Source organism: Chenopodium album, chromosome 15 (assembly GCF_948465745.1).
Source record: "Chenopodium album chromosome 15, dcCheAlbu1.1, whole genome shotgun sequence".
Classification (NCBI taxonomy): Eukaryota; Viridiplantae; Streptophyta; class Magnoliopsida; order Caryophyllales; family Amaranthaceae; genus Chenopodium; species Chenopodium album.
The window spans coordinates 6,867,068-6,891,416 of record NC_137848.1 but is presented as its reverse complement, the minus strand read 5'-3'; the positions used below and the strand labels follow the sequence as shown (position 1 = coordinate 6,891,416).

At 36.0% G+C, this 24,349-nt stretch overlaps 2 protein-coding genes across 3 annotated transcripts; both read right to left on the bottom strand.

Annotated features, from left to right (window-relative positions):
- Positions 1 to 4: 4 nt before the first annotated feature.
- LOC145582833 (uncharacterized) lies at positions 5 to 13,546 on the bottom strand. The gene is made up of 27 exons (XM_081639859.1): positions 13,248 to 13,546; positions 13,074 to 13,147; positions 11,991 to 12,093; positions 11,557 to 11,654; positions 11,272 to 11,402; positions 11,080 to 11,188; positions 10,448 to 10,639; positions 10,219 to 10,355; positions 9,652 to 9,883; positions 4,919 to 4,956; positions 4,803 to 4,825; positions 4,115 to 4,221; positions 3,995 to 4,046; positions 3,830 to 3,914; positions 3,602 to 3,692; positions 3,187 to 3,225; positions 3,002 to 3,069; positions 2,838 to 2,900; positions 2,567 to 2,622; positions 2,412 to 2,485; positions 2,209 to 2,301; positions 2,007 to 2,108; positions 1,833 to 1,913; positions 1,675 to 1,766; positions 1,561 to 1,576; positions 895 to 1,005; positions 5 to 810 (listed from the first exon to the last, which is right to left on the bottom strand). The coding sequence occupies exons 1-27, from the start codon at positions 13,468 to 13,470 to the stop codon at positions 706 to 708; spliced, it is 2,595 nt and encodes an 864-aa protein (XP_081495985.1). The 5' UTR covers positions 13,471 to 13,546; the 3' UTR covers positions 5 to 705.
- Positions 13,547 to 13,958: 412 nt separating this feature from the next.
- LOC145582832 (uncharacterized) lies at positions 13,959 to 22,835 on the bottom strand. 2 transcript variants are annotated; one of them, XM_081639856.1, is made up of 2 exons: positions 20,861 to 22,834; positions 13,959 to 14,385 (listed from the first exon to the last, which is right to left on the bottom strand). In XM_081639856.1, exons 1-2 carry the CDS (start codon positions 22,642 to 22,644, stop codon positions 14,379 to 14,381), a joined length of 1,791 nt encoding a protein of 596 aa, XP_081495982.1. In that variant the 5' UTR covers positions 22,645 to 22,834; the 3' UTR covers positions 13,959 to 14,378. The 2 variants fall into 2 exon arrangements, with proteins under 2 accessions (XP_081495982.1, XP_081495984.1); XM_081639858.1 differs by lacking the exon at positions 13,959 to 14,385 and having other exon boundaries at positions 20,857 to 22,835.
- Positions 22,836 to 24,349: the final 1,514 nt, after the last annotated feature.

The following is a 24,349-nucleotide window of genomic DNA, read 5'->3' as shown; positions in this document are numbered from 1 at the left end:
ATAATTGATAAAAAAAAATCCTATTTATATTTAACTCAGAAGACCTTACAATTTTAGACATCCGAGTATATTTCACCTTAAAATACAGAGAACCATTAGAAATAATTTAGAAGTTGTGGGAGTTCGGGTGCTTCAAAACTCAGTATAAAACTCAATGATTTGTAACAAATACTGCACAATTTAGTGTAGAACTCCTTACGGCTGTTACCAATTGGCTGCTATACTGCAGATAAACCAACAAATATACTTTGGATTTTGTATACGCTACAGTAGTGTATACATCTGGAGTTTTGGATATGTACAAACATCAATTCTTCTTACAAAAAGAATAATGAGGAATGTGCTGCCTATTCCAGACTTGTGATAGCGCTGCAAGAATCGTACTGACGGACAACACCAGACGAAGCCAAAAATGTGATGTCCAGTTCTTCAATCTCATCTTGTAAATTCAGTGAGAAGGTCTTCAATATAAGACCAAAATTAAGCTCCCAAAAATCAGTGTCATTTACTGCTACTACTACGAGACTAGAACTTTGCTGCGTCACCAATGTGCAGAGTACACAGATGTACACCACCACGAACTCTTAGTCACGTGTTAAAACCCCTTCAGATTAAACTAGTCTGCATATTGCCTACAAAATCTACTATGATATACATCTTGGTCTTCAGGTATGTACACTTGACAATTTTCATAAGTTGGCAGCTTTAGAGTCTTCGCTGCTTCTTCTTCTGTGGTGTTCCATGCACTTGAGTTTTTCTCCCATATTTCTGCTGCTGAAAGTTCTCAAATGCTTCAGACACCACTGCAACCTGCATGAATTTTTTATTTTAATTCAGTACCGGTAAGGTATATTATTAATGGAAACAAGTATAACAGTCATATTCTTTACAAACCAGTTCAGGCTTCTTAGAGTAAACCCGGACTATTCTGTCTAGACAACATGAAGGCAGTAGCTGGCTGATGCTTTGATCGCTAATAGTGAAGTTCTGATCAACATCATAGTCCTGAAATACATCCCACAAATATGTTTGACAGCATGTTCTGGTAATAAGAAAATAATGCGTACTGTTAAGAATAGGTAATGTGCAAGGTATAAACTGAATTTTGTTCCCCAAATGCTCTGGTTGGCCCGATAAAACAGAGTACTACTTCCCTTTAGTTCAGCATATCACAGCAGCTATATCCAGTTTATTTGAAGCACCGTAGAAATAACGTCATCAATCAAAGATGGCTTAACAGAGAACTTTCAAACTCATCTTTCTTTGGTTCACTAAAAAAGTTGAGGAAAGGAAACAGGAGATGGAGAGAAAGCAATGGAAAGGACAGAAGAAAAACAAGGCATATAGTGGAAAATGAGGCATTTCTACCTCAGTAGGGAGAATCTTTTCCGTCCTTTATAAAATCTATCTTCGAGAATTTCAATACAAGAAAATATCCCCTCTTATACTAACTAAACAAAGAAAATAGAAAACCAGCATTCATGGAAATGGACTTATCCCCTAACTTAACACAGCAAAACGGAAATAAAAGCAAGATAGACACAAAATTGATTTTCATACCTGAAAGAATTTGATGCTGGAGACATAAGCAGAAGACAAATGTTAGTGCGAATAAAGAGTGTCACTAAGACCATTAAAGGTATTAACCATTTTTTATAGACCAATCTTATGTACCTTTTAAGTGGATTATTTTTGCCTTGTGTCAGGTCAATCTTGATATTGCTCACAGCAACATCATCTTCTTGTAAGGTCACCCCACCAGACACCTACAGGAAATACAATTTAGAAAGAAACCAGCATGAATAATCATGGCCGATGTTTTGTCTTTGTACCTGTGAACAAATAATATCTTTGGCAGTAACTTCCTTGAAGTGCTCAAGACCGTCTCTTGGAACAGTGAATTCGTTGCAGAACTATTTGAAACAAAACAAAAAAACAAGCAGGAGGTTATTATCTACAAACTGTAATATATCACCCAATACCAAAATAATAGACTGAACACAAACCTGATAGAGATCTCTCCTTCTTATCCGCAAAATTAAGTCTCTAGACTCTTTCAACTCTGGGTGAGGATCAGTTTCAATTCTTTTTATTATAGTGTCATCCAACTTTTCGTAAGCAGAATACAATGTTAGTACAGCAGATATAGACAGGTTATATGTGAGGAACTAAGGTATAAAACTATAGATAATGCAAGCACAATTTTACCTTCCAAAATTCAGCAGGATCATGAATCTTAGAAGCAATTTGAAGATAATTATTTGCTTTCAGCAGTGCATCAACCACCATAAGCTCTACTGCCTGCAAAACATGTCTTCTGTCAAATACTACTGCAATATTCTATGCTCAGCAACATCTTACTAGAATTATATCCAGTGCGACTAGACATCACAGTAGATTAAACAAAGCACCTTCACTTTAGCATGCGTGTAGACTGTTCGATGCAGATCAGCACGGGTATTGAACAGCTTGTGAACAGTAAGATCTGGCAGAATTGTGAAACAAGAACATGAGAAGATAATAACAATGGAAGTTCAGTGAAGGTACATATGTAATTTGTACCGACATTCCTTGGCTCTGTAGCATATTTCATCATCCATCACTCTCATGGTTTGCAGCAACCTGCAAGAAAGAGGTAAACATGTATGTCTCATGACTCAGGAGTCTGCTGAATGTAAGTTATGAATATAGCACACGAATATTCAGCTGTCAAATGACCTCTAGAGAAGAGCAATTGGATTGTGAGGTAAGAAGCAAGGAATATGCTGTTTTGAACATGCAGCTCAGCAAATTTCTAATAACATTGCAGAAGAAACAACATGTGATACAATACATACCTCTCAAATTGAAAGCTGCAGCCAAGACCACAAGCTCGAGAATCACGAACTATGTAGTCAAATCTGTGTGGGATTTGGGAACAACATTAAGGGATGTTCAATACCAGAAAGCAAACAGCATTTACACCAAGTAAAGTGAAGTAAAATAAAAAAAACGCGCTTACTTGTCAACATCGATTCCATTTCTTCCATTTGCAACAATATCATATAAGAACCTCTTCTCCTTCACACGCTGTGGCAATAAAGTAGATCAGGACATGAAACTAAATCTTTTCAAGGTTACATGATACATTTTTAGTGCACTAACTGAAAGTCATCAAAGCTAAACTATTATAATTCAATTTCTCACCTCTGCTGAACCATGCTCAGTACTGGCAACTATCATTTCCTATCAAAAGAGAAATGCTTTGGTAAAAAATTCATAGAGACGGTGAAAACTAAAATAGCCTCTACCATTCATTCCAGTCAGATAAAAATGAACTTTGGAATAAACATATAAGGATGATTCCGAGCTTCACGACGATAAAATTTTGTACTGGTCGACACAGTTAAGAGGACTCTCTTCTAACAAAACAACTATTGACAGCAAAGGATTACTCCAGTAAATCAAGTTCCCCTCTAATAAAGAAATCCTTATACATGGCTTTGACATCAGAATATTTCTATACTCTGACAACATTATAGAAGATTACTAAGTTGCCATTACACCAGAAATCAAAAGGCTGTACAGCAAGAAGAACAAGCTAGTAACAGTGCTTTGATACCTTCACTTTTTTTAACATGCCATCTTCCATCTCTATGTGATGCTCATCAACTATGTAATCAACCAAGCGGTCAGACATATCCTCGTGAGACCTTCAACAGTATCATTCAACACAATAAACATTTTCTTTAGAAGTTAAGTGTCAGTCAACAAATAACTTATAAAATAGAGCAACAGGAATGTCCTGACTTCAGAAAGTTTAAGAACACAATTAGAGGTGAGAGAATACCATTTAGCACCACCAAGAACCTTGGGAAGGAACCCACTTTCAAACATGTGGCTGAATGGACCATGACCAACATCATGCAGTAGCCCTAAAGACATTTTAAGCTACAGCAATTACTGATTTCAAATCAAAATAAGGTAAAAAATATAGAAAAGTTGATCAATTTACCAGCAATTTTTACCGACTGTACATCAAAAGGTTCAATTCCAAGCTCTGAACCCTACAAAAACATGCCTACATAAATAATCCTGATTCAACAAAATGTGAAAATTCAAGCAAGTGCCTCACTTGGTATCTTTTAAGTTCATTAACAGCTTCACCAGCAAGATGATAGACTCCTAGCGAGTGCTCAAACCGAGAGTGTACAGCCCCAGGGAAAACCAGGTTTGTTACTCCTAAAAAAGAACAAGCCATCAGACTTGAACAGTGTTCCACTTAGATATAGCATTGGTTAAGGCACTAAAAAAAAGAAAATGTACATAAATAAACAATCCCTCTTGTTAATACAGTCAAGTCTCAGTGTTGTGAAAAAGACAGCCAAAAAATTAACATATAAGACCATTCCTATTGCCGTAGTTATATTGGGGCAACAACTCGTCCTTTGAAGTGAACCAAATTGAAGTTTTTCAAGACTGAATGATACGGAGTACTAATTAACAGACAAAATAAAGATTAAAAAAATGATCAGCATGACATAACTACTTTCTTGATGGAGATAGGAAATGAACCAAATGATTATATCATTATTAATGCCGATATGCCAGATATGCTAAAATACATCCAACAGGCAAAATTACATAAAGTCTTGCTGGCTTTACGGAGAAATAAGTTGATTATAAATTTATAATCACATGCCAGCAGGTTCCATAATTTATCAAGCATATCAATGGACCAGGATATAATTAAAATTCTCAAACAAAGTCAAAAAGCAAAGACATAGAGAAGAAAAAAACTAAACTACGAATTAAAAACTCACCAAGCTGCTTAAGATCGCGAAGTCTGCAAAAACAAAGATTTAAGGGAGTAATTAGTCTAATGCCAAATTAGAAGGCCAAAAAATCGAGAGAACATTATAATCGCGGTAACACTTGCCTCTGGAATTGTTCGGTGTCTATGAACTTCAGTGCAAGCTGACAACAACAATAAAAATCTTAAATCTTAAAATACACTACATTAACAAAAAACAGCGTATATATTTAGTTTGATTTTGACATTATTACAACCGAAAGCTACTTTTAATAAAGAAACTCTACACTTCTGACTTAGATAGTCAACTTATGAATGAAACTGCGCCAATTTCCGTTAAAAAGTGCAAAAAATAAAGGCGATTACATAATTTGACAATTTGATATTTCGATTTGCCAAAATAAATCTTAAAACTCTGTTTTATAAGATTTTTAACCAAATTCAATTTGCAATTTGCAGAAATAAACTCGCATAAGCATTTCATTATCGAAGAATGAATGAACACCACATGTTCAATGAAAGTCTTATCGGCAAATTCGCTAATAATAGTAATAATCAACCATATAAACAAAAATTTAGTTGATTATACACTAAAATACTAAACAACGTCTAATTACTTCGTCGAATTTTCAAAAATTGCGACGAAAATATAGAAAATCGAAGGAGCACAAAATTTTTCGCAAATTCAAGATTTCGTCATGTCAACTCTAAGATTTCAAGAAGACTGCAATCACTTTCCGACTCTGTTTTCAGGTCTGCTCTAATTTCACTTAACATTTAAATTTGCAAAAATTAACCAGAATTAACATCTAAATACTCGAAAATGCAGGAAATTCGAACGCAAAAACATATAAAACGCAGAAAAATTAAGAAAAACAATACAATTGTTTCCACAATTCGCCGAAACTTCGACGCTTAATTCTGTGAAGTAAACTACTAGCACTCGAATTCAAACATCTAATGCAAAAGGCAGCAAAAAAAAAGTTGAAAAATCTGGAAAAATGAGCATCAAAATTCTTCAACAAAACGAGCAATTAACAGTAGAAAATATCAAAAAATAAACAAAATACCGGATCAAGAAGAATGAATCCATGAACATTATCTTTAACATGCTTAGAATACCGGCGACAATCGGAAGAGCTGAGATTTTGCAGTTCGGAAACTCCGGCAGCGACGATTTCTCCCATAGTTCTCCGAGCAGAAGGTAATTTGCAGAGTGAAAGTGAAAGGAAGAGAGAGAAAGTAGAGAGAGAAAGAGGAGAGAGAAAGAAGTAGCGTGCAAGGAAACTGGAGCAGCAAAATAAGCCTGCCTTTCTCTTTGTTCAGTGACAAACAGAGAGAATTTTGAGAGGAAATGTGTATATATAGCGGTATGCCTATTTATTTATTTATTACAGGTTATTTATTTTTTATTTAATTTAATTTATTGCTTTTAATGTTGGGGTGATAGATATGAAAAGACTGTCGTTTCTTGATTAAGGTGTGGTTACATTTTTGTTTAATTTGGTTGGCAAAAGCTAACAAACGCCCCGGGGCGTTAGATTAGCTAGTTAAAAATAGAAAGATTAAATTAAAAATTAATATTAATTACGCCGATCGACACGTGATTTTGTCATGCTTTTCCAAATTTATACCACTTTAGATGATATTTTAAATGCTTATCTAACGTCTCGGGGGCGTTCTTTAGCGAGATCCAATTTGGTTTAGGAGGGTAGTAATTTGGGGAATGTGTTAAAGATTTGCAATTAATACCAAGTACACTAAATAAATAAATAAAAGTTTGATGTATCAATTTACTTGTTATCTCCTTAATAAATCTTAATAACTACCCTATTACTTCCGACTTAGGGCCTGTTCACATTTACTTAATTTCAGTTCAGTTCAGTTCAATTCAGCTCCAATCAGTTCAGTTCAGTTCCAATCAGTTCAGTTCAGTTCCAATCAGTTCAGTTCAGCTCTTAATTTCCCTCTCACATAAAATATTAATTTCAGCTCAATTCAGTTCAGTTCAGTTCCAATCAGTTCAGTTCAGTTCAGTTCAGTTAAGCTCCAATCAGTTCAGTTCAGTTCAGTTCAGCTCAATTCAGTAAATATGAACAGGCCCTTAGCTTAAATAAAAATATGTTACTACTTCCTCCGTCTCCGAAAGAACGACCATTTTGGGTTGATTTAGCGGGTATTAAAAAAGTTAAATAAAAAGAAATAAAAGTATATTGAAAAGATAAATTTACATGGGGTGAAATAAATAAAAAAATGAGATGAATTGAACAATATACGTGGTAAAAATTAATCTGAAGGAAGAGAAACGCATTTAGGGCCTGTTCTCATTTACTGAACTCAGCTGAACTGAACTGAACTCAGCTGAACTGAACTGAACTGAACTGAACTGAACTCAGCTGAACTGAACTGAACTCAGCTGAACTGAACTGAACTGAAATGAAATGAATATTTTATAAGAGAAGGAAATTAGGAGCTGAACTGAACTGAACTGAACTGAACTCAGCTGAACTGAACTGAACTCAGCTAAACTGAACTGAATTTCAACGTAAGAGAACAGGCCCTTAATCACTTACATTTGTCTACTTATTATTTCAATGACAAATCTGTTTTTCTCCAAACAAATTACATTTTTTTAAAGGTAGGAAAAAAAAAAAGAAAAAAGAAAAAACATTAGGAAGTGGGAAAATTTCTAATGTAAAATAAAATACACCATTAAATAATGAAATACTTTGTACTTGTATGGTATAGTATTGGAAAATGGAAATAACAATATTATTAAAATAATAGTGACAAGGACTATAGTCTACAGTCTTTAAAAAAAATAAGCATACATTAATTGACTTCTTTGTTCAAAAAAAAAAAAAAAAAAAAAAAAAAAAAAAAAAATTGACTTCTTTGTTTATTGATTTGTTGACATAATAAATTAATGTTGTAAGCACCACCCCCTGCATCTTTTGTCTAATTTTAGTGGTGAGTAATCCATGGCCAAATGAGCAAATACAGAATAGAAGTATAGAACTATACAAAGACACAAAGTATGATTGAGTTTGACACTGTATTATTATTCATTATCGTGTTGTCACATCACATGCAACTAGTTTCAAGTTGAACAATTTTATTTTTAGCTGTGTCAATGATTGTTTTTCAAATATTTGGCTATTAATTTCTTGCTTCCTAAGTAAGAATAGCACTCTCTATTCTATATACTTAAGTCTGTTATGTACTTTTTTTTTTTTAAGGAAATATACAAGAAGTTAGGCTAGTGTTCTCTCAAGAATATAACTCAATTGAAGTAATTAAAAAAATATATATATATATATTATCTAAAAAAGGATTAATATCTTAGTACGTTTGCATGAAATGCCCTAAAGAAACAACATAATCTGTTGCTCTATTGCTCTCTCTATAGATATGCTTGGATTCGACGGAAGAGAAAAAAACGAAGGAGCTCCCTAACATCTTCTAGCGGTACCTGAATCTTCCAAGGACACTGAGCTTTACCTTGTAAAATATTAATTTATAGTTTGTTATGTACTTATGCCTTGTTCTTAACAAAAATAAGAAGCTACCTAAATACAAGATACAACAAGACAAAATGAATATTTTCCGATGTTGATTAGAGTTTGTTGTGTTCATTCAACTTAATTTTTATTCATTTCAGAAAAATAAATTTAGATAAAGATAAATTGAAGATGGGTAAATTCTGATAAGGGATACTTAGGTTTTATTTACAATTAAAATACTTCTCATATGTTCATATAAAACACACACACTCTCCAAACAATTACAAGTTTATCTTTATGATAAACTTTAGTTGTTTATCTAGGGTTAAAATAGTCAAGTACTTTGGACAAGTATGGGCAGCAAAGTAATTTCACAAGTTCACATTTTTAACGCCAAAAATCTATTACTTTAGACATTAATGTCGTTCTCGAAATTTCAGAACTAACAATGGAGAAAACTCTTCAATGGAGGAAATCAAGCTCAATAGTAGTCAATAATGGAGGACTTGGTGGTTGATCCCGTCCTTGATTTCACCCTTTTAATAGGGTTTTTCGTTTAATTAGATGGCGAAGTTGTCGATAATGGTGATGTCGATGGAGATGGTGGTGCGGTGGAAGGTTGGCAGGGGATGAAGAAGATCAAAGCTCAAGCTCAAGCTCCTTCAATAGAATTAACTCGACGGAAATGGAGAGGAAATGATGGTAAGTGGGATGATGAAGAAGAAAGTTTTAACAGTTAAATTAACGACACAATTCACCAACTTTATAGCTGAAGTCCGTAAAACAGACGAAACTCTTATTTTAATCTTAAGACATGATTTTCAACACTACTTATTACAAACATGCCATTAGATAAACAAAATTCGTTTATCATTAAGATAAATAGGGGTGCCCTCCACACACACCCTTAATATTCTATGTTGCTATACGTCATTATTCGTTACTCCCTTTGTCCCTTAATGTTTGTCTTGTTTACAAAAAAAAAATAAAAAACCAACCCCTACTCTTTTCGTATTTGTTTAATCACAACAATAATCATTGCACATAATTATAGGATAATTATAGAATAGGGACCAAAGTGAGAGTTTTATACTCTCTAGTCCGATCGCGTTTGTTCTGTTTTCTCATTTGGTGTAGGAGAGTAAACTAAGGAAAACATTTTCGTCCAAATCCAATAAATATTTGATATCTATACGCTATAGCAACACGATGAAAAGTAACAATAGCAATTAAAGGGTTGAATATACAAGGAAATGACCTAATAGCATAAGATTAGTTGTAGATAAATCTGTCTAAAGTCAGGATTCAAGCGTTTAATACTTTCTCAAATTGAGGAGGGACTCGAAGCAAAGGGGCTTGAAAGTCTCCAGGTTTTCCGAGTTGGCCACATGCAGCCATTTGATCATCACCCCTACTAAGGCGTAAGAAGACAGTGCAACCACCAGCTGCCAGAACATTCCGGAACTCAATCATCTTGTCCTCTTGGGTTGGCTTGAAGCGAGACCCGCTATGAGGATTAAACTGGATTAGGTTGATCTTGCATGGTATGTCTTGAACAAGATTAATAAGCCTCTTCGCATCCTCCATGCTGTAAACCATGAACAAGAAGTAATTCAGGAAGTAACACACAACAGAAGTGTATGGCAAAAAGCCTAGGCCTAGGGATAACTTGAGAAACCGCACATAAATGACCCCCAATTGATCAGAGAACACCCCCCCAATTCCTGTGATAGGGTTGGGGACCCCCTGTATCTTACCGTTTTTTTTAAAAAAAAAAAAAAAGAAAAAAGATCAGAGAACACTAAAAACACTCCAAGATATGCAGGCAACTACTTAATAATGCATTTAAAGAGGACCAACCTATTTGACATCATACTAACTGTAGCAAGACTGCAAGAGGCTGTACAACACAAAGGAACTAACCTGTCATTGACTCCAGCAAGCATCACATATTCAAAGAGAACTTTGTAATTATGTCTATGTCGCAATTCGTCCCTAAGTGTTCCAAGAAGTAGTTCCAAGTTATACTTCCGGTTTATTGGCATGATCCAGTTCCTCACCTGAAAGTTTACCCTCGGGATGTTAGCTCTATCTTCCATCTTTACAAGAACTACAAACGAAGAGGAAAGCGCCTGGGGCTGTAGCATATTACCTCATCAGTAGTAGCATTCAAACTAACAGCAAGAGCACAATTGGATTCATGAAGAAAACGCTTCAATTGTGGGACCAGCCCACTGGTTGAAATTGTAACCTTCCGCGGACTGAAATGAAGTCCTTGGTCATCCACCATTACATCTGCTGCTTTCACGACATTGTCAACATTCTGAAGTGGTTCTCCCATGCCCTACAGATTATACATTTTTGACACAATCAGTAAAACAGCAACCAATTATCAGGCAACAAAACAATTTATATGCTGCATATACTACTCTGTTAGTCTAGTCATAGTATTTGAAACAATCATTCAGTAGCAGGGGTGGTCAAGAAATTTGACAGCCCACCCTCCCACCCTGCTTAAGGTGGGAGCATCTTTAAGGCAATATTATTTTGTTGGCTATTGTTGTTACTGTGCAAGCCAAAATAAACTGTAAGCTTATCAAGCAAAACCAATCAGTGACCAGCCTTACGTGTGATTAAAAAGATAAAAAACATATTACACACAAATTTAAAATGCACAGCGTGATTCTCTCAGGCAGTGGTTGACAAAACAAAGTATCATACTTGGCAAAAGGATAAAGAATATTCTCTAAGCCACAAGCAATTAATCTAAAATCAAACACTTACCATGAAAACAACATTGGTAATTGACCCAACTTCCTCTGTGAACAAACGTCGAGCAAATACAGCCTGTTCTACAATCTCAGCAGCAGTTAGGTGCCTCGTTAATCCCATCCTGAAAAATAAAATTCTTAATGACTGCTGAAAATAATATAGACGACAACAAGTCATGAGAATTAACTTATGATAGAACCTTGCCTTCCAGTGAAGCAAAACTGACAATTCATGGCACAACCCACTTGACTTGAAACACACACTGTATTTCTTCCCCGATCACAAGGAATAATAACTGTTTCGATTACCAGTCCATCTTCCAAAGTGAATAATATCTGCAAGCTCCTGTGAAGTTCAGGATCATTGAGAAGATTTTTATGTACAAATAACAAACAATGGAAGGAAACACAGTGATAAATTTTATTCGCTCAACAAAAAATTAAATATGGTAAAAGTGGCAATCGCACTAATAAGAAAGTTCCTTTTCACCTTTTTAGTTCCATCAGATGCTGAGCGAACCTCTTTCAGAGACAAGGCCCTAAAATCTGCATGAGCACTCAGCATTTTTCTGAAATCTTTGTTTAGACCTATGAGATGAAAAATTAAATTTTATCATCAAAGAGCTTGACAGAAAGAATCAAAATCTAACTACATCCATTTCAAAATATTAAGCCACATTTAATTTTGAGTTTGCTAACTTTCGATATAATGCAATAAATTGTTGCTATGTTTACTAAAAATAAAGACCCTTTCAAAGTATGTCAACGTATTTTTAGCTGTCTTTACAACGAGACAATGAAAATCAATATATTGAACATGGCCAATCTTTTACAGATGGAGGAGCTAAATGTTTAGTATCTAGAGAAAATTAAATGGAAAATAATGGGACAAACAAAACCATATTCAATGTGCAAGCCAATTACCTTCCAATTCATCACTAGAATGAGCCCAAATGTTGTCACCATAGAGACGTTTCCACAACATCAGAGCCTGACCAGGCCTAAACCCATGTGATTGAACCCATTTCTGTCAAAAATCAAATTTCAAACGAGAATTCAACAATAGATTATTCCACCAAAAGGCAACAAGTAGTGGTACGATCACAAATGTTTATCACAGCATGGTGGACCTTTAAGCTTAGGCAATATGTACAAAGTTGATTCATATTTCACACAAAAGCACTTAGCCATTGACTCTCTTTGGATGTAGTGATTCCAATTCAGTTGGACTGTAATTCCTCACATTAGAATCTACTATCCAAAAGTCCACATCTAAATCCAAGTCAATGAAACCCAAAACATTTATTCTTGTATCATTTCCTCTCTCAAAATTTAAGATTGACCATAAAAAATACTTCCTAAAACCGCCCCCTATGCCCCTACTCATCAATAATCATACTAAGGGTCTGTTCTCTTCAGTTTATTTTCACTTCACTTCACTTCAGTTCCTAATTTCCTGCCAGCCGAGCCCGCCTCGGTAAATCAGAACAGGCCCTAGATAGATGGTTGTGAAATTGTGAACGCAAATGCCATAAGCATGCGTTTTGGCATTGTACTCTGTATAAAGGATTCACGGTGAAAGTACTCACTATCTTAATTCTCACCGGAACCTAAAGACGACTCAAGTATCAAATTTACTAACTCGCAGTTTCAAGTAAAATACAAAATATTCAGTCTCATATGAAATGCATGTACAGAAATTCAGTATGTCCGGGATTAAAAGAACATCAAAACGGACAACTCCAAACCGAAAATCAGGGCTTAGAACAAACTATTCTCAATTTCCAATTTTTAATTTGCAATGTACAGTGTAACTTTCCAGGAAATAGAGTCATTTATGCAAAAAACTCCTGCAGTCATTCTAATTAATATTATACCACATCATAAATTCATAGGAACACAGGAATTCACATACAACAAATTAAAATTAAAATAAAATAAAATAAAATAAATAAATAAATAAATAAAGCCCCTTTTTTCTAAAATTAAGAAAATAAATTAACATACTTCAAGCTCGTGATATCTCATTCCCTTGATCAAAGTCTTGGGTTTCTCTTCATCGGATTTAATCTCAGCAGCTCCTACACCCAAAAAAAAAAAAAAAAAAAAAAAAAAAAAAAAAAAAAAACCAATTTATTATTCCAATTTTGAAAGGAAAAAATTATAATTAAATTGATTTACCAGAAAAAAAGGAATTATTTGGGATGGAATGGAGAGGGTATGAAGGAGAAGAAGTGGTGGCGGAAAGAGAGCGGCGACGATGGTGGGATGGGAGGAGAGAGAAGAGAAATGGAGATGATGATGATGGAAATTGAACGGTGGAGATTGAAGGAGAAGTAGAAGTGAGAGGTAGAGGATTACAACCCAGAACAATACGCCTCATCCAAATGCAACTTCTCTCCATTTCTGTGTATGCTCACAACAAAGGAAGGAGAGTAGAGTTTATCACTTCTACTGTAATTTCAATTGGTTGACTAAGGACTCAAACCGTCAAATGATGTCGTTCTGTCCATTAGATAGTTTAGGCCCCGTTTACTTCACCGAAATTATTTTTGTTGAACTGAAATCAATTTTTTGTTTTTGTTACTGATTTTCTATTATATTCTTATTTTTGCTAAATTAAAATTATTTTTACTTGTTTTAATTAATTAAGTGGGTCAGTTGATAAGTTGGAGCAGGATTTGTTTTGGGAAAAATTATGGGCACACAAGATTTATCATGTGTGTCAAATTATGCACATTTGATCGATTAACACAGATTTTATGTAAGTTTGAGAGACAGATGGTGTAGCATCACTACTTTAATGTTGTGAGAGATGCGCAAGTTATCCATTCTTAAGCCCGTTTTGATGATGCTGTTATTTTCTCATCTCTTCCGACAGTACATATGTAAAATGAAGTAGGGAAGCAACAATACCAACAACAGCAAACGTTGGAGATGCAGTTAAGGAAAAGATTATTCAAGCAACATCAGCTTCTACTTTTCTAGCAACTATTGTAAAATTCCTTTCCAAACAATTGTACATGAACTGGGTGTTTCCTGTTGCAGAATGCAGATTAAAATGAAACAAAAAGGGTCGAAACCTTGAGGTATACAACATTAACTGTGCTTTGTACTCAGGTTAGTCTACATTGCATAAATGGTGAAACCAAGATAATACGTTGTTCTCTTGGTGCCGGATTCTTTTGTAGGCTCAGTTGCTTTGATGCAGCAATTTTCATACTTGGACAAATAAACCGTTTGCTGTGCAGACCTGAGGGCTGTGGCTAGAAAGCCAACAAAGTGAAATTTGCAGTACCAGCCTGAAAGTCTCTAGTCCCTGAAACATAAGATGCCAACATATTAGTTTAGGCCAAACAAATTGATTAACTATTCAAAATATTTCAAGTTAAAATGTATTAATGGCTTGTTTTGGAACTTGATATCCACACAGTAGCTGAATTCCAAGGAAGTGAACCAGAAATATTATTTTACAAACTAATCAAGCAATGGACCTAGGTCTGATCCCTACAAACCCATGTCACACCAAGATGCCTCCCAGTTCAGTTATCCTAACCACCTGTATCCTACTGTTGTTAATTTAAGCTATTATTTTTATTTTTTAAGGCGAAGCTACATAAACATCCACGAAAGAATATATGTGTACAGAAACCTTATTTTACTGACAAAATATATGAGTAGATGGTAACTGTACTTTAAAGAAAAACTTATAGAGTTATATGCATATTAAAAAAAAAGGGAAAACAAAACAAAGGAAAATTTGTCAGAAAAAACCTTTTAAAAGCAAACCCTTTTAAAAGCTTTTTGGTTTAAAAAATCCACCACGTTCTTTTTCTTTTCTTTTTTTTTTTTTTTTTTTGCGAAAGGAAACCCATTTCCTTAATTATCCCCTAATTAACTTAATTAGACTCTAATTTTCTTTTATTTCTTCTAATCAACCTCTAACCCACCCAATTATTAAATAATTAGATTTAATTTATATATCAAAAAATCACCACCCCTACCACCAACCAACCACCCCTTCCCCTTCTTCCTCCCTTTCCCCCTCCCCTAGGGCAACCCCCTTCACCCAGCAGACCCGCTGCCCAGATCCCCCCACCTCCGCCGACCTACCTTCATCGCCCCCTCCCTTTCCCCCTTATCCACGTTGGCGACCACCACCCCCCTTCGAATTTTTGGTTGTTATCAACACAAACATGCTTAAATCAAGACTAAAACAATTGCAATTTGCTTCTAAATCACCCTAACATAGTAGCATCACATACATACATAATCAAAGCCAAAACAAACATCAATTACAAGCAAGATGCACAAAATTAAAAACCCCCAAATCAATTTTCTAGGGTTTTTCAAAATATAGGAGGTGGTTGTTGCCGGTGGTGATAAGGGGGAAAGGGAGGGTCGTCCGGCGGTGGAGGAAGTCGCCGGAGGTAGGGGATCTAGGCAGCGGGTCCGGTGGGGGAGGGGGTTGCTACCATGGGAGGGAAAGGGAGGAGGAAGGGGAGGGGAGGGGGAAGGGGAGGAGGAAGGGGAGGGGTTGGTGGGTTTTTTTTATATATAAATTAAATCTAACTATTTAATATTTGGTGGGTTAGAGGTTAATTAGAAGAAATAAGAAAAAATTAGAGTAATAAAGTTAATTAGAGGGTGATTAAGGAAATAGGTTTCCTCTCGCAAAAAAAATGAACACGGTGGTTTTTTTTAACCAAAAATCTTTTAAAAGGTTTTTTTTTTTTTTTTCTTTTTTTTTTTCTTTTTTTTTTTTTTTTTTTTTTTTGCAAAATGGTGCTTTTAAAAGGTTTTTTCAACAAATTTTCCAAAATTTAATGATGAATCAAAAAATAAAGTTATGTAGCTTAGCAGTTATAGTTCCAAGATAACTACTCATGGAATACACACACACACACACAATACAGACTTCAGCAACTAAATACGACTCAAAGAATATCAATACACTTCAGCAACTAAATAGGAAAAGTAAAGAAATATGGCCACCTCATAGCTTTATAGAAAAAGAAGCCCCTTGTCTATTTGGACCTTAAGAGTAGTAAAGTTAGCATTGCAAGCTACTCTTTCTGTCCTTGGGTTTTCCCCCTTGAACACTTATTTTTGGCCTTGTTTGGGGTCAGCTGGGTGCAATTGTTCCATTTAAGACAATAATGTGGTTTGGATAAGAAGGATGAAAAATAAGTGGCTTGCTGAAGCATGTTAGATGAGTTTGTTAATATTTGGCTGAACACTAGCCACTAGGAGAGTAAGAAACCAAAGTATTTTTTGGGCATAGTCTCAGCAAGGTTCAATTTTCTTTTCAAGGCATTAGTATAGTTATAGTCAACTTTTAGGTCCTGCACAACTTTCCTTATCTTGAGTTTATTAATAAATTGCTCTGCTCTATGTTAGTTCTAGGGCATGAGTTTTGGGCCTACTATAATGAGTTTTTGCCCTACGATAATGCTCTCTAAAAAGTCATAATACTGGCAGATATTACATTCCTTTAAAGCCTATGAAGTTCAGTATCAACATAGCAAGAGTTATTTTCTTTCAATCCTGCATGTTTTATACGAAATATAGGCTGTAGCGGGCCAAGAACTTCCCCTTCAAGACATCAATCCTGAAATTCCCCCACAGCACACTATGTAAAATTTCTATATCCATGGACATCATTTACATTCCTCCATGCTTCACATCTACCTCTATGATACACCTTTGACCTTCTAGAGGTAATCTCCATTCCCTATCACAGAATATCCATATCTCACACAAGGAATCACCTTGCTCCCCAAATCCATTAATGTGAGCCATTACAGACGGTCTCATTAATTCACCCATTAAAAAGAAGAAGAATTAGCATTGATTGAAGATGCCATCATAAATTTAGCTAATTCCAACAGTAATAGTCAACATTCACAAACACAGCCAGTCGGCAAAGTCGACAAGCCCAAGCAATAACAGCATAGCTGCTTCTGCAAATAGAAGGTACGGATTGAACATAAAAATCTCTACTCTTCCCTGGAGGGGCTAATGCTTGTTGTTGTTGCCATTTTTCACTCCCCCAATACACAACACACACACACACACACACACACACAGAGAGAGAGAGAGAGAGAGCGAGCGAGCCCATCCCATAGAGATTCATTCAATCAATCAAAGCCTTAATCCCATGAGTGGGGTCGGCTACAGGAATATTCCGTATAGCCTTAATCCCATCCCATGGAGATTGCAGCTTTGAAATCTCTCATTAGAAATTTAGAATACAGTGAGACCCCTAACAGCTTCAAGATGGATTAAAATGCTTTAGAAGTGTCGCATCATTTCTCAACAACTAGCCACATTTAGATGGTCCAAATAAAATCAATTGTTACAGGCCAAATATAGAAATCCATGGATAAGATGTCAACTGTTAATATTGTCTTCTTCCTATAATTATAATGGTGTCAACATGTACATAATTTTGAAGCCTATGGATTTTAGCATCAGGTTGTTACAGGCAAAATATCTGTTCCTTCAAGAAATTAGCCTCAAGAAAAATCTCCTCCAAAAGACAGTTAAATAATCCGTATTTTTCTCAATGTTACATATATGTTTTTACAAATATACCTTTAAACTTCAAAAGGTCATCTCCATTTCCTGACATCATAAGTAAGCAGCACAAGGAATCACTTTGCTCCCCCCAAATCAGATATGAAAGCCATTAGATGAATTCACATCCTCTTAGTAAGCACAAGGAATCACCTCAAATTAAAATACACATCCCCATCCCGGCCTCCCCTTCAAACTCGTAGGCCTTACATATCAAGATAGCACCTTTCCCTTCAAATAATAGTGTGCACAGTGCAGGACACCTGTCCCTTCAGCTTTGATAATACTCCTCCAAATTCATAGGGACTTAGCATCGAGATAATGGCTAGCATTAGGATGGACAACACATTTCCCTACAGCTCCAATCCCCACCCCTCCTCTTTTCCCAATTTACACGGATTTATACATCTAGGTAATGGCTAACAGCATGCATGATGCATCACCGCACTATTCCCATCAGCTATGATTCAAACATATAGCTTTTGGAGCTTCAAATAATAGAATCATAAAAAAAATCCGACTAGGTCATTACCATGAGTAACTCTCATTTTCATCACTAAAACTAAACCTTCACATGACAAAACACCATTACTACCAAAATTTCAACATTTCAAAGTATCCTTATCACACACAGGATATAGATTTTAAAAACATACCAGGTGTTAAGAGCTTCAAACTTGAATGATGTAATGGACTGATATTACTCAATATAATAACAGTACAACGAAGGAGAAAACTCAGAAATTAGAGTAAACAAATTAATGTTTTCTTACAAACGATAGTAGTAGGTTTAGCCTACAAAGCTCCAATAGTGACTTGAGGTCACAGCTCTCCTAAGGAATCACTCCAAAATTCTGCCTACTTTCTTCTACTCCTCTCTACCTATTTATACTAAGGGCAATTAACCTAGCAAACTAAAATTACTAAAATACCCATACTACATTTGATGACTACTAACATACTAAAACTACCCATAATACCCTCCCCTAAGTTAGTTCATTACAAATGACAAAGACAATAACCACAACCATATCTTCCAAATTAATAGTAAAATGTATGTTAAGATAGCAGGTCAGATATAAAGATATATCTGTTAAGGTCATATATCTTATAGCATCTGTTAGCTTTTCAGGTGGGTTGGGTTACCGCAGATATTTATAGTCTTACCAATTCTTGATTAGATGGTTTAAAGTAACTAACATAGAATTCATCAAAAGCTATAATACAAAGATATGAGCTCAAAAGGCCTAGGCTCTGAAACGAAAAAATCCCGAATGTTCTGAATATGTTGTAATGGGTACAGAATTGCCCCTTCAAAAAGGTTATCCACAAGAAATATCCAACATTTTGATTCCTCAATGTTTCATATATACCTTTAGTCCTCTACAGTCTACACTACACCCTCGGACTTCAAAATCATTCATTGTTACAGGACATTTGTATCTCCATATATTTATTTTCTCCAAATCCATAGGTAAGCCTTAGAAGATGATTTCATAGATTCAGTCACACATTGCACAGCTGCTTCAGCAAACCTCGTTTAAGGCATGAAATACTTGTGAACCCGTATGTTTTCCTACTCCCCCCCCCCCCCCCCCAACCCCCAAAAAAAAAAAAAAAAAAAAAAAAAAAAAAAAAAAAAAAAACCACCCTCCTACTGTGAGCTTGGAAACCACAACTGAAAAGTAAAATCCCTACCCCACACAACCCATAGACGAATCTACACAAAGACTAACCCTATGTTTGGATAGCAAAATATGGAAGGGACAATTTCCATTTTCCCTCCCTCTTTAATAAGTTCAATCCCTCCAAATTTGGAGAGATTTGGAAGGAAAATAGACCTTATATTTCCCCTCCCTTTCTCTTTCCTCCCCTTAAGGCATCCATACAGAAAAAAGTTTATCAAAATATATTATTCTTAGAGCATCTTGGAGTAGAGGATCCTGAATTATAGTTTCTATATTATTGTATCCTTAAGAACTTCAAGGTGGGTTAAGGAACAGCAAAAGAGTTGCCTCATCTTAAATTCCCACAAACTAGCCACAGTTAGGGGTTAAAATAAAACTAATTGTTAACCCAGAGCAATGAAAAGGGACGGTTAGGGGTTAAAATGAAACTAATTGCTCATCCAGAGCAATAAAAAGGGAGCTAACGTGTTAATAGTTAGGGGTTATGCTCATCCAGAGCAATGAAAAGGGGGATAAGGTGTCCAGTGATACAATTTTCAATTTTTATTTTACCATAACAGCAAAGAAGAATAAGTAAAAATATAGGTCCCAGATGGAGCAGATGTGAGCACAGGAAGGCTGTACACATCTGTAACGATGGGACCGCCAACAATTTACCAGACTTGTAACTGTATCAGCTACTAATATTAAGCTCTGACACCTGACTTAAGTCTGGTTGTAAAAATATAAATAAAACTACAGGATTATAATTATTCTTTGATAATAAGAAATTATTGAATGATTGAAAGTAGTACTAGGATGGTTGACCTACTGGTGGAAGTCCTCACGTTGGTTCATGTAACCGACCCCACTTATAGGATTAAAGCGTTCAAGCAAAAGAAGAAGAATAAGAAATTACTGACAAAGTAGTTTTTTAGAGATATATCTATTAATAAGCACTTTTCTCCACTTAACCCTATATCATATTAACCCCTTAACAAATTCAGCAAACAAGATATAAGATTCTGATGCTGAAAATTAACATACCAATGATGAATTGGAATAGTCTTCACAAGGAAGCAATAAACATACTTTCTAAATAATCCCTACAAAAAGGTGCAGATGATGCAAATCATGCCATAAGCACAATAAGCAACAAATTATATAAAGGCTCTAACAAGAACCTACCACCCCTTTCAGTGAACCATTAACTAACAATGTTTCATATGCAAAAATGAGTTCTATGTGCCCACGTGGAAGTGATAAAGTTTGTAGGAGCAAGACAAACACTCAGCAAAAACACAACAAGCTGCATGCAACATTCATATTATTCTTTACACAGGAATCATCGATTTCAATGATACAATTATGATTATCTGGTTAAATACATCAACACATAACCAGGTTTGATGTTAGAATAATAATCAGCTACGTAGAACCAAGTAGAGAAAATCACTTATACCAACTAATTGAAAGCAACAATTAAATAGAGAGCAGGTATCAAATTCAAAGAATGTAATTTGCAAGATTAAGGATTGTATAACTCACCAATATTTGATGAGTCCATCCCAGCCACAAGTTGCCACTTTGCTTTGCTCCAAGGGATGCCACTCGCATCCAATACAAACTCCCTCGTGACATTTCAATGTTCTGAAAACCTTACAAGTTTTCCAATCCCAAAACCACATCTTACCCTCACCATCTCCCGACATGACAAACCTACCATCAGGCGAGAAATTAACCTGACAAGCATACCCAGCAACAACATGCCCTGCAAACCTCTTCTTCTTATTAAGCTGGAACCTCTCCCTAGTGCTATATATCAAAATCTGATTATCCAAACTCTGGGCAGCCAGCCAATTGGTATTAGGGTGCACAGATATAGCCGGCATTGAATGCATATGAGGCTCACTAATATACTTAATCACAACAGGAATTCCATACTCCCACACTCTAAGAGACTTATCATCACTAGAGGTGACAAACCTCCTATTATTATCAACAAACGTGATCGTATTAACCGCCCCTAAATGCTGATCATACTCTTGTGTAATTTCACCAGTATTCATATCCCATTGCACAATTTTCTTATCACTCATACCAGCTAAAAGCACATTCTGTTTATCATCATCAGGATTAAGCTTAACAACATAAGGAACTTTCCCAGTAGAGAAAGTAGAGATTACCTGACCAGTCTCAGTATCCCACAGCTTGATATTCTTATCATACCCAGCACTCAAAAACTTTGTCCCATCATTGGTAAAACAGATATCCCGAACCGCCTTGGAGTGCCCCATATAAGTCCTCATACATTTCCCTGAACCGAAAACATCCCAAATCTTAACCTTAGTATCCATCCCAGCTGACAGAATCAAATGCCCAAACTTTGGGAAAAATCTAATAGCAGAAACACCCTTAGTATGCCCACTCCAAGTATGCACACATCGTTTCGGGATATAACAATGATCATTCGTCGCCTTAACATCTTTCGGAGGCGAAATCCATGGCCTACCCTGATAATCTTTCTCCTCTTTACCATGGAAAGTAGTCTTCTCAACAACAACTTCACCTTTCTCAACTTTCTCCCCTCTTTCTTCAGCCTTCTTCTTAGCATACTCCTCAGCATACTTCTTCTGCTCTTCTGTCAACTCCGTCGGCAACCCCTCCTTCTTCCCGGCCCACGGGCTTATCTTGTTCTTCACCAACCACGAATCCGAAGCCGGGTTCTCAACCTCCGCCTTATCAACAACCTCATCTTCCTCCTCATTCTCTCTCTTCTTCTCTAAACGCCGTCGTTTCTGCTCACTCTGAGGAACATTATACACAGAAATCGCCCGATTCTTCTCCAAAGCGTCGAAATCACCCACATAATTATTAACAGCAGAAGCAGAAGGATCAGCAGCATAACCATACTTATGAAAAGTGTTATACTGTTCATCAAACACGAAGGAATCAATGGCGGCGTTTTCAACGAACCCTAATTTGTGATTGCGCAAACCTTGAGCAAGTCCGTCTTTAGCGTAGGGATGAGCAGGGCCGTAGATGGGGGCCCACAATTGGTCGTAAGTGGGGTTGTAGGAGACCAAATGTTGAGTTGGGTCTAAGGGTTTTGCGGCGGAGGAGACGGCGGAGGAGGTGGAGAGGAGAGAGAGTGCGGTGTCGTCTACTTTTGGAGCTGCGGATTTTGATGGGAGAGAGATGATTGAGGTTTCTTCTTCGTCTTCGTCTTCGTTTTGTTTGTCAATTTGTTGGATTTCTAGGTTGGTTTGGTGGGGTTGTTCGTCGTCGTCGTCTTCTTCGGCGCCATTGGAGTAGCTTCGAAGGAGATCCATTGAAGAAGAAGAAGATGGTGAAGAAAAGGGGTTTGATTGATTTGGGGAGCAGAGAGAGTGAGAGTGTTAAAGTGCAAATTGCAAATTGCAAATTGCAAATTGCGAATTGTGAATTGTGAAGTTTGGGATCGGTAAAAAAAATTGAAAATTGGGGTTTGTGAATGAAGAATGAAATGAGATTTGAGTGGAGACGGAGACGGAGACGGAGACGAAGGTCAATTCTAGAGGGTTTGGGTTTGGATTTGGATTTGGGTTTGGGTTTGGGTTTGGGTTTAAGGACAAGAATTCGTTTGGTACGGGATATTCAGGAAAGGGAAACTGAATTAAGAGGGTATTTGAAATCACATTTCCCAAGCCACCAACGCCACCACCACTTACCACCTCACTAATGACGACCACCAGTATCACCACCCTTAGTAATGTTGACCACCTCTGATCACCTTGCCAATCACTGCCCCAATATGCCTCTAATTCGTTGGAAATAATCTTGCCAACCACAAAACCAACCCCAACTAGCCAGAAATTACTTAATCAATGAAGAAACCACCTTCAAAACTGCTAATAACCACCCATTCAACCCCACAAAATCTTATAACCTATCGAAAACCACCCAATAGGTAAACCAAAATAATCAAGAAAAATGAAAAAAAAAAATGTTTGTCAATTTAAGGTTTGATATAGTCAATTTGAATTTTATGTTCGAATTAAACCTTTGAAAATTTAAATTTACCATTTTCATAGTAGTAACTTAAATAGGAGGGGTGAAGGGAAGATTGAATTTGTCTAACAAACATCATCAAAGGAATTTAAAGTAGTTGATTACCTTTACCTTTCTTGAAAACCCCCAACCAAACGACCTCAAAGAGAAAAAGAATGAGAGGCGGCATGGTGGCAGGCCCTGACGTGGAAGAAGTTGGGTATGGTGGTTTTCTGATCTTTAGTTGTGGTTGTGGGAATGAATATCTATACTAATCCATAAAAAAAATGAGGATAAGGAGGTTCAAACATCTAAGCTCTTTAAAAATAAAAAATAAAATAAAAATAAAAACGGAGGTAGTCCCCATTTATCTCCAAGATAAACGAAACTAGGAAATCAGGTGAAAATTATGTAATAGAAACGAAGTTCTAATGTGTCAGCCTAATAAAATAATGTAAATAAAGAAAAAGTAAGGAAAATGGTACATAACGCCTGACTTCAACGTTAGAAAATGTTGCTTAATTAACCATGGTTACTAGTTTATCTTTGCCAAAAACCATTATGACGTTAGAACGAAGAAAATGAGTGAATCCAAGCTATGGATAAGATGAATTTTGCAGCTGAGTAATTATTTAGGTGCGTGTATTTCAGTGTAATTCAAATTGATTGAAAGGTTATAAACACCAAAAACAGTCGCCAGTCTGAAGTCGAAAAGGTATTCTCTTAACATATGGTTGTTCAAAAGTTTTGGATCTCATACCATGCTCTAGACAATTGAAATATTGAAATAGCAATTCGGCGGATCCTTCAAACACCTTGGGAATTAGGTACTTTCCCAGCTCGCTTCCACGACACCAAAGTGGGTAACACTTCCCATTTCGTAAAAAAATTGTAGAAGTGATTGAGGATGATGAAACGTGCCTCGCACGTGATTGAAGTCGAGTTCGTTACGTTAACCAAGGTTAACAATCAATAGACGGAAGAGTTAAGCTACGTTTCAGTCGTTGC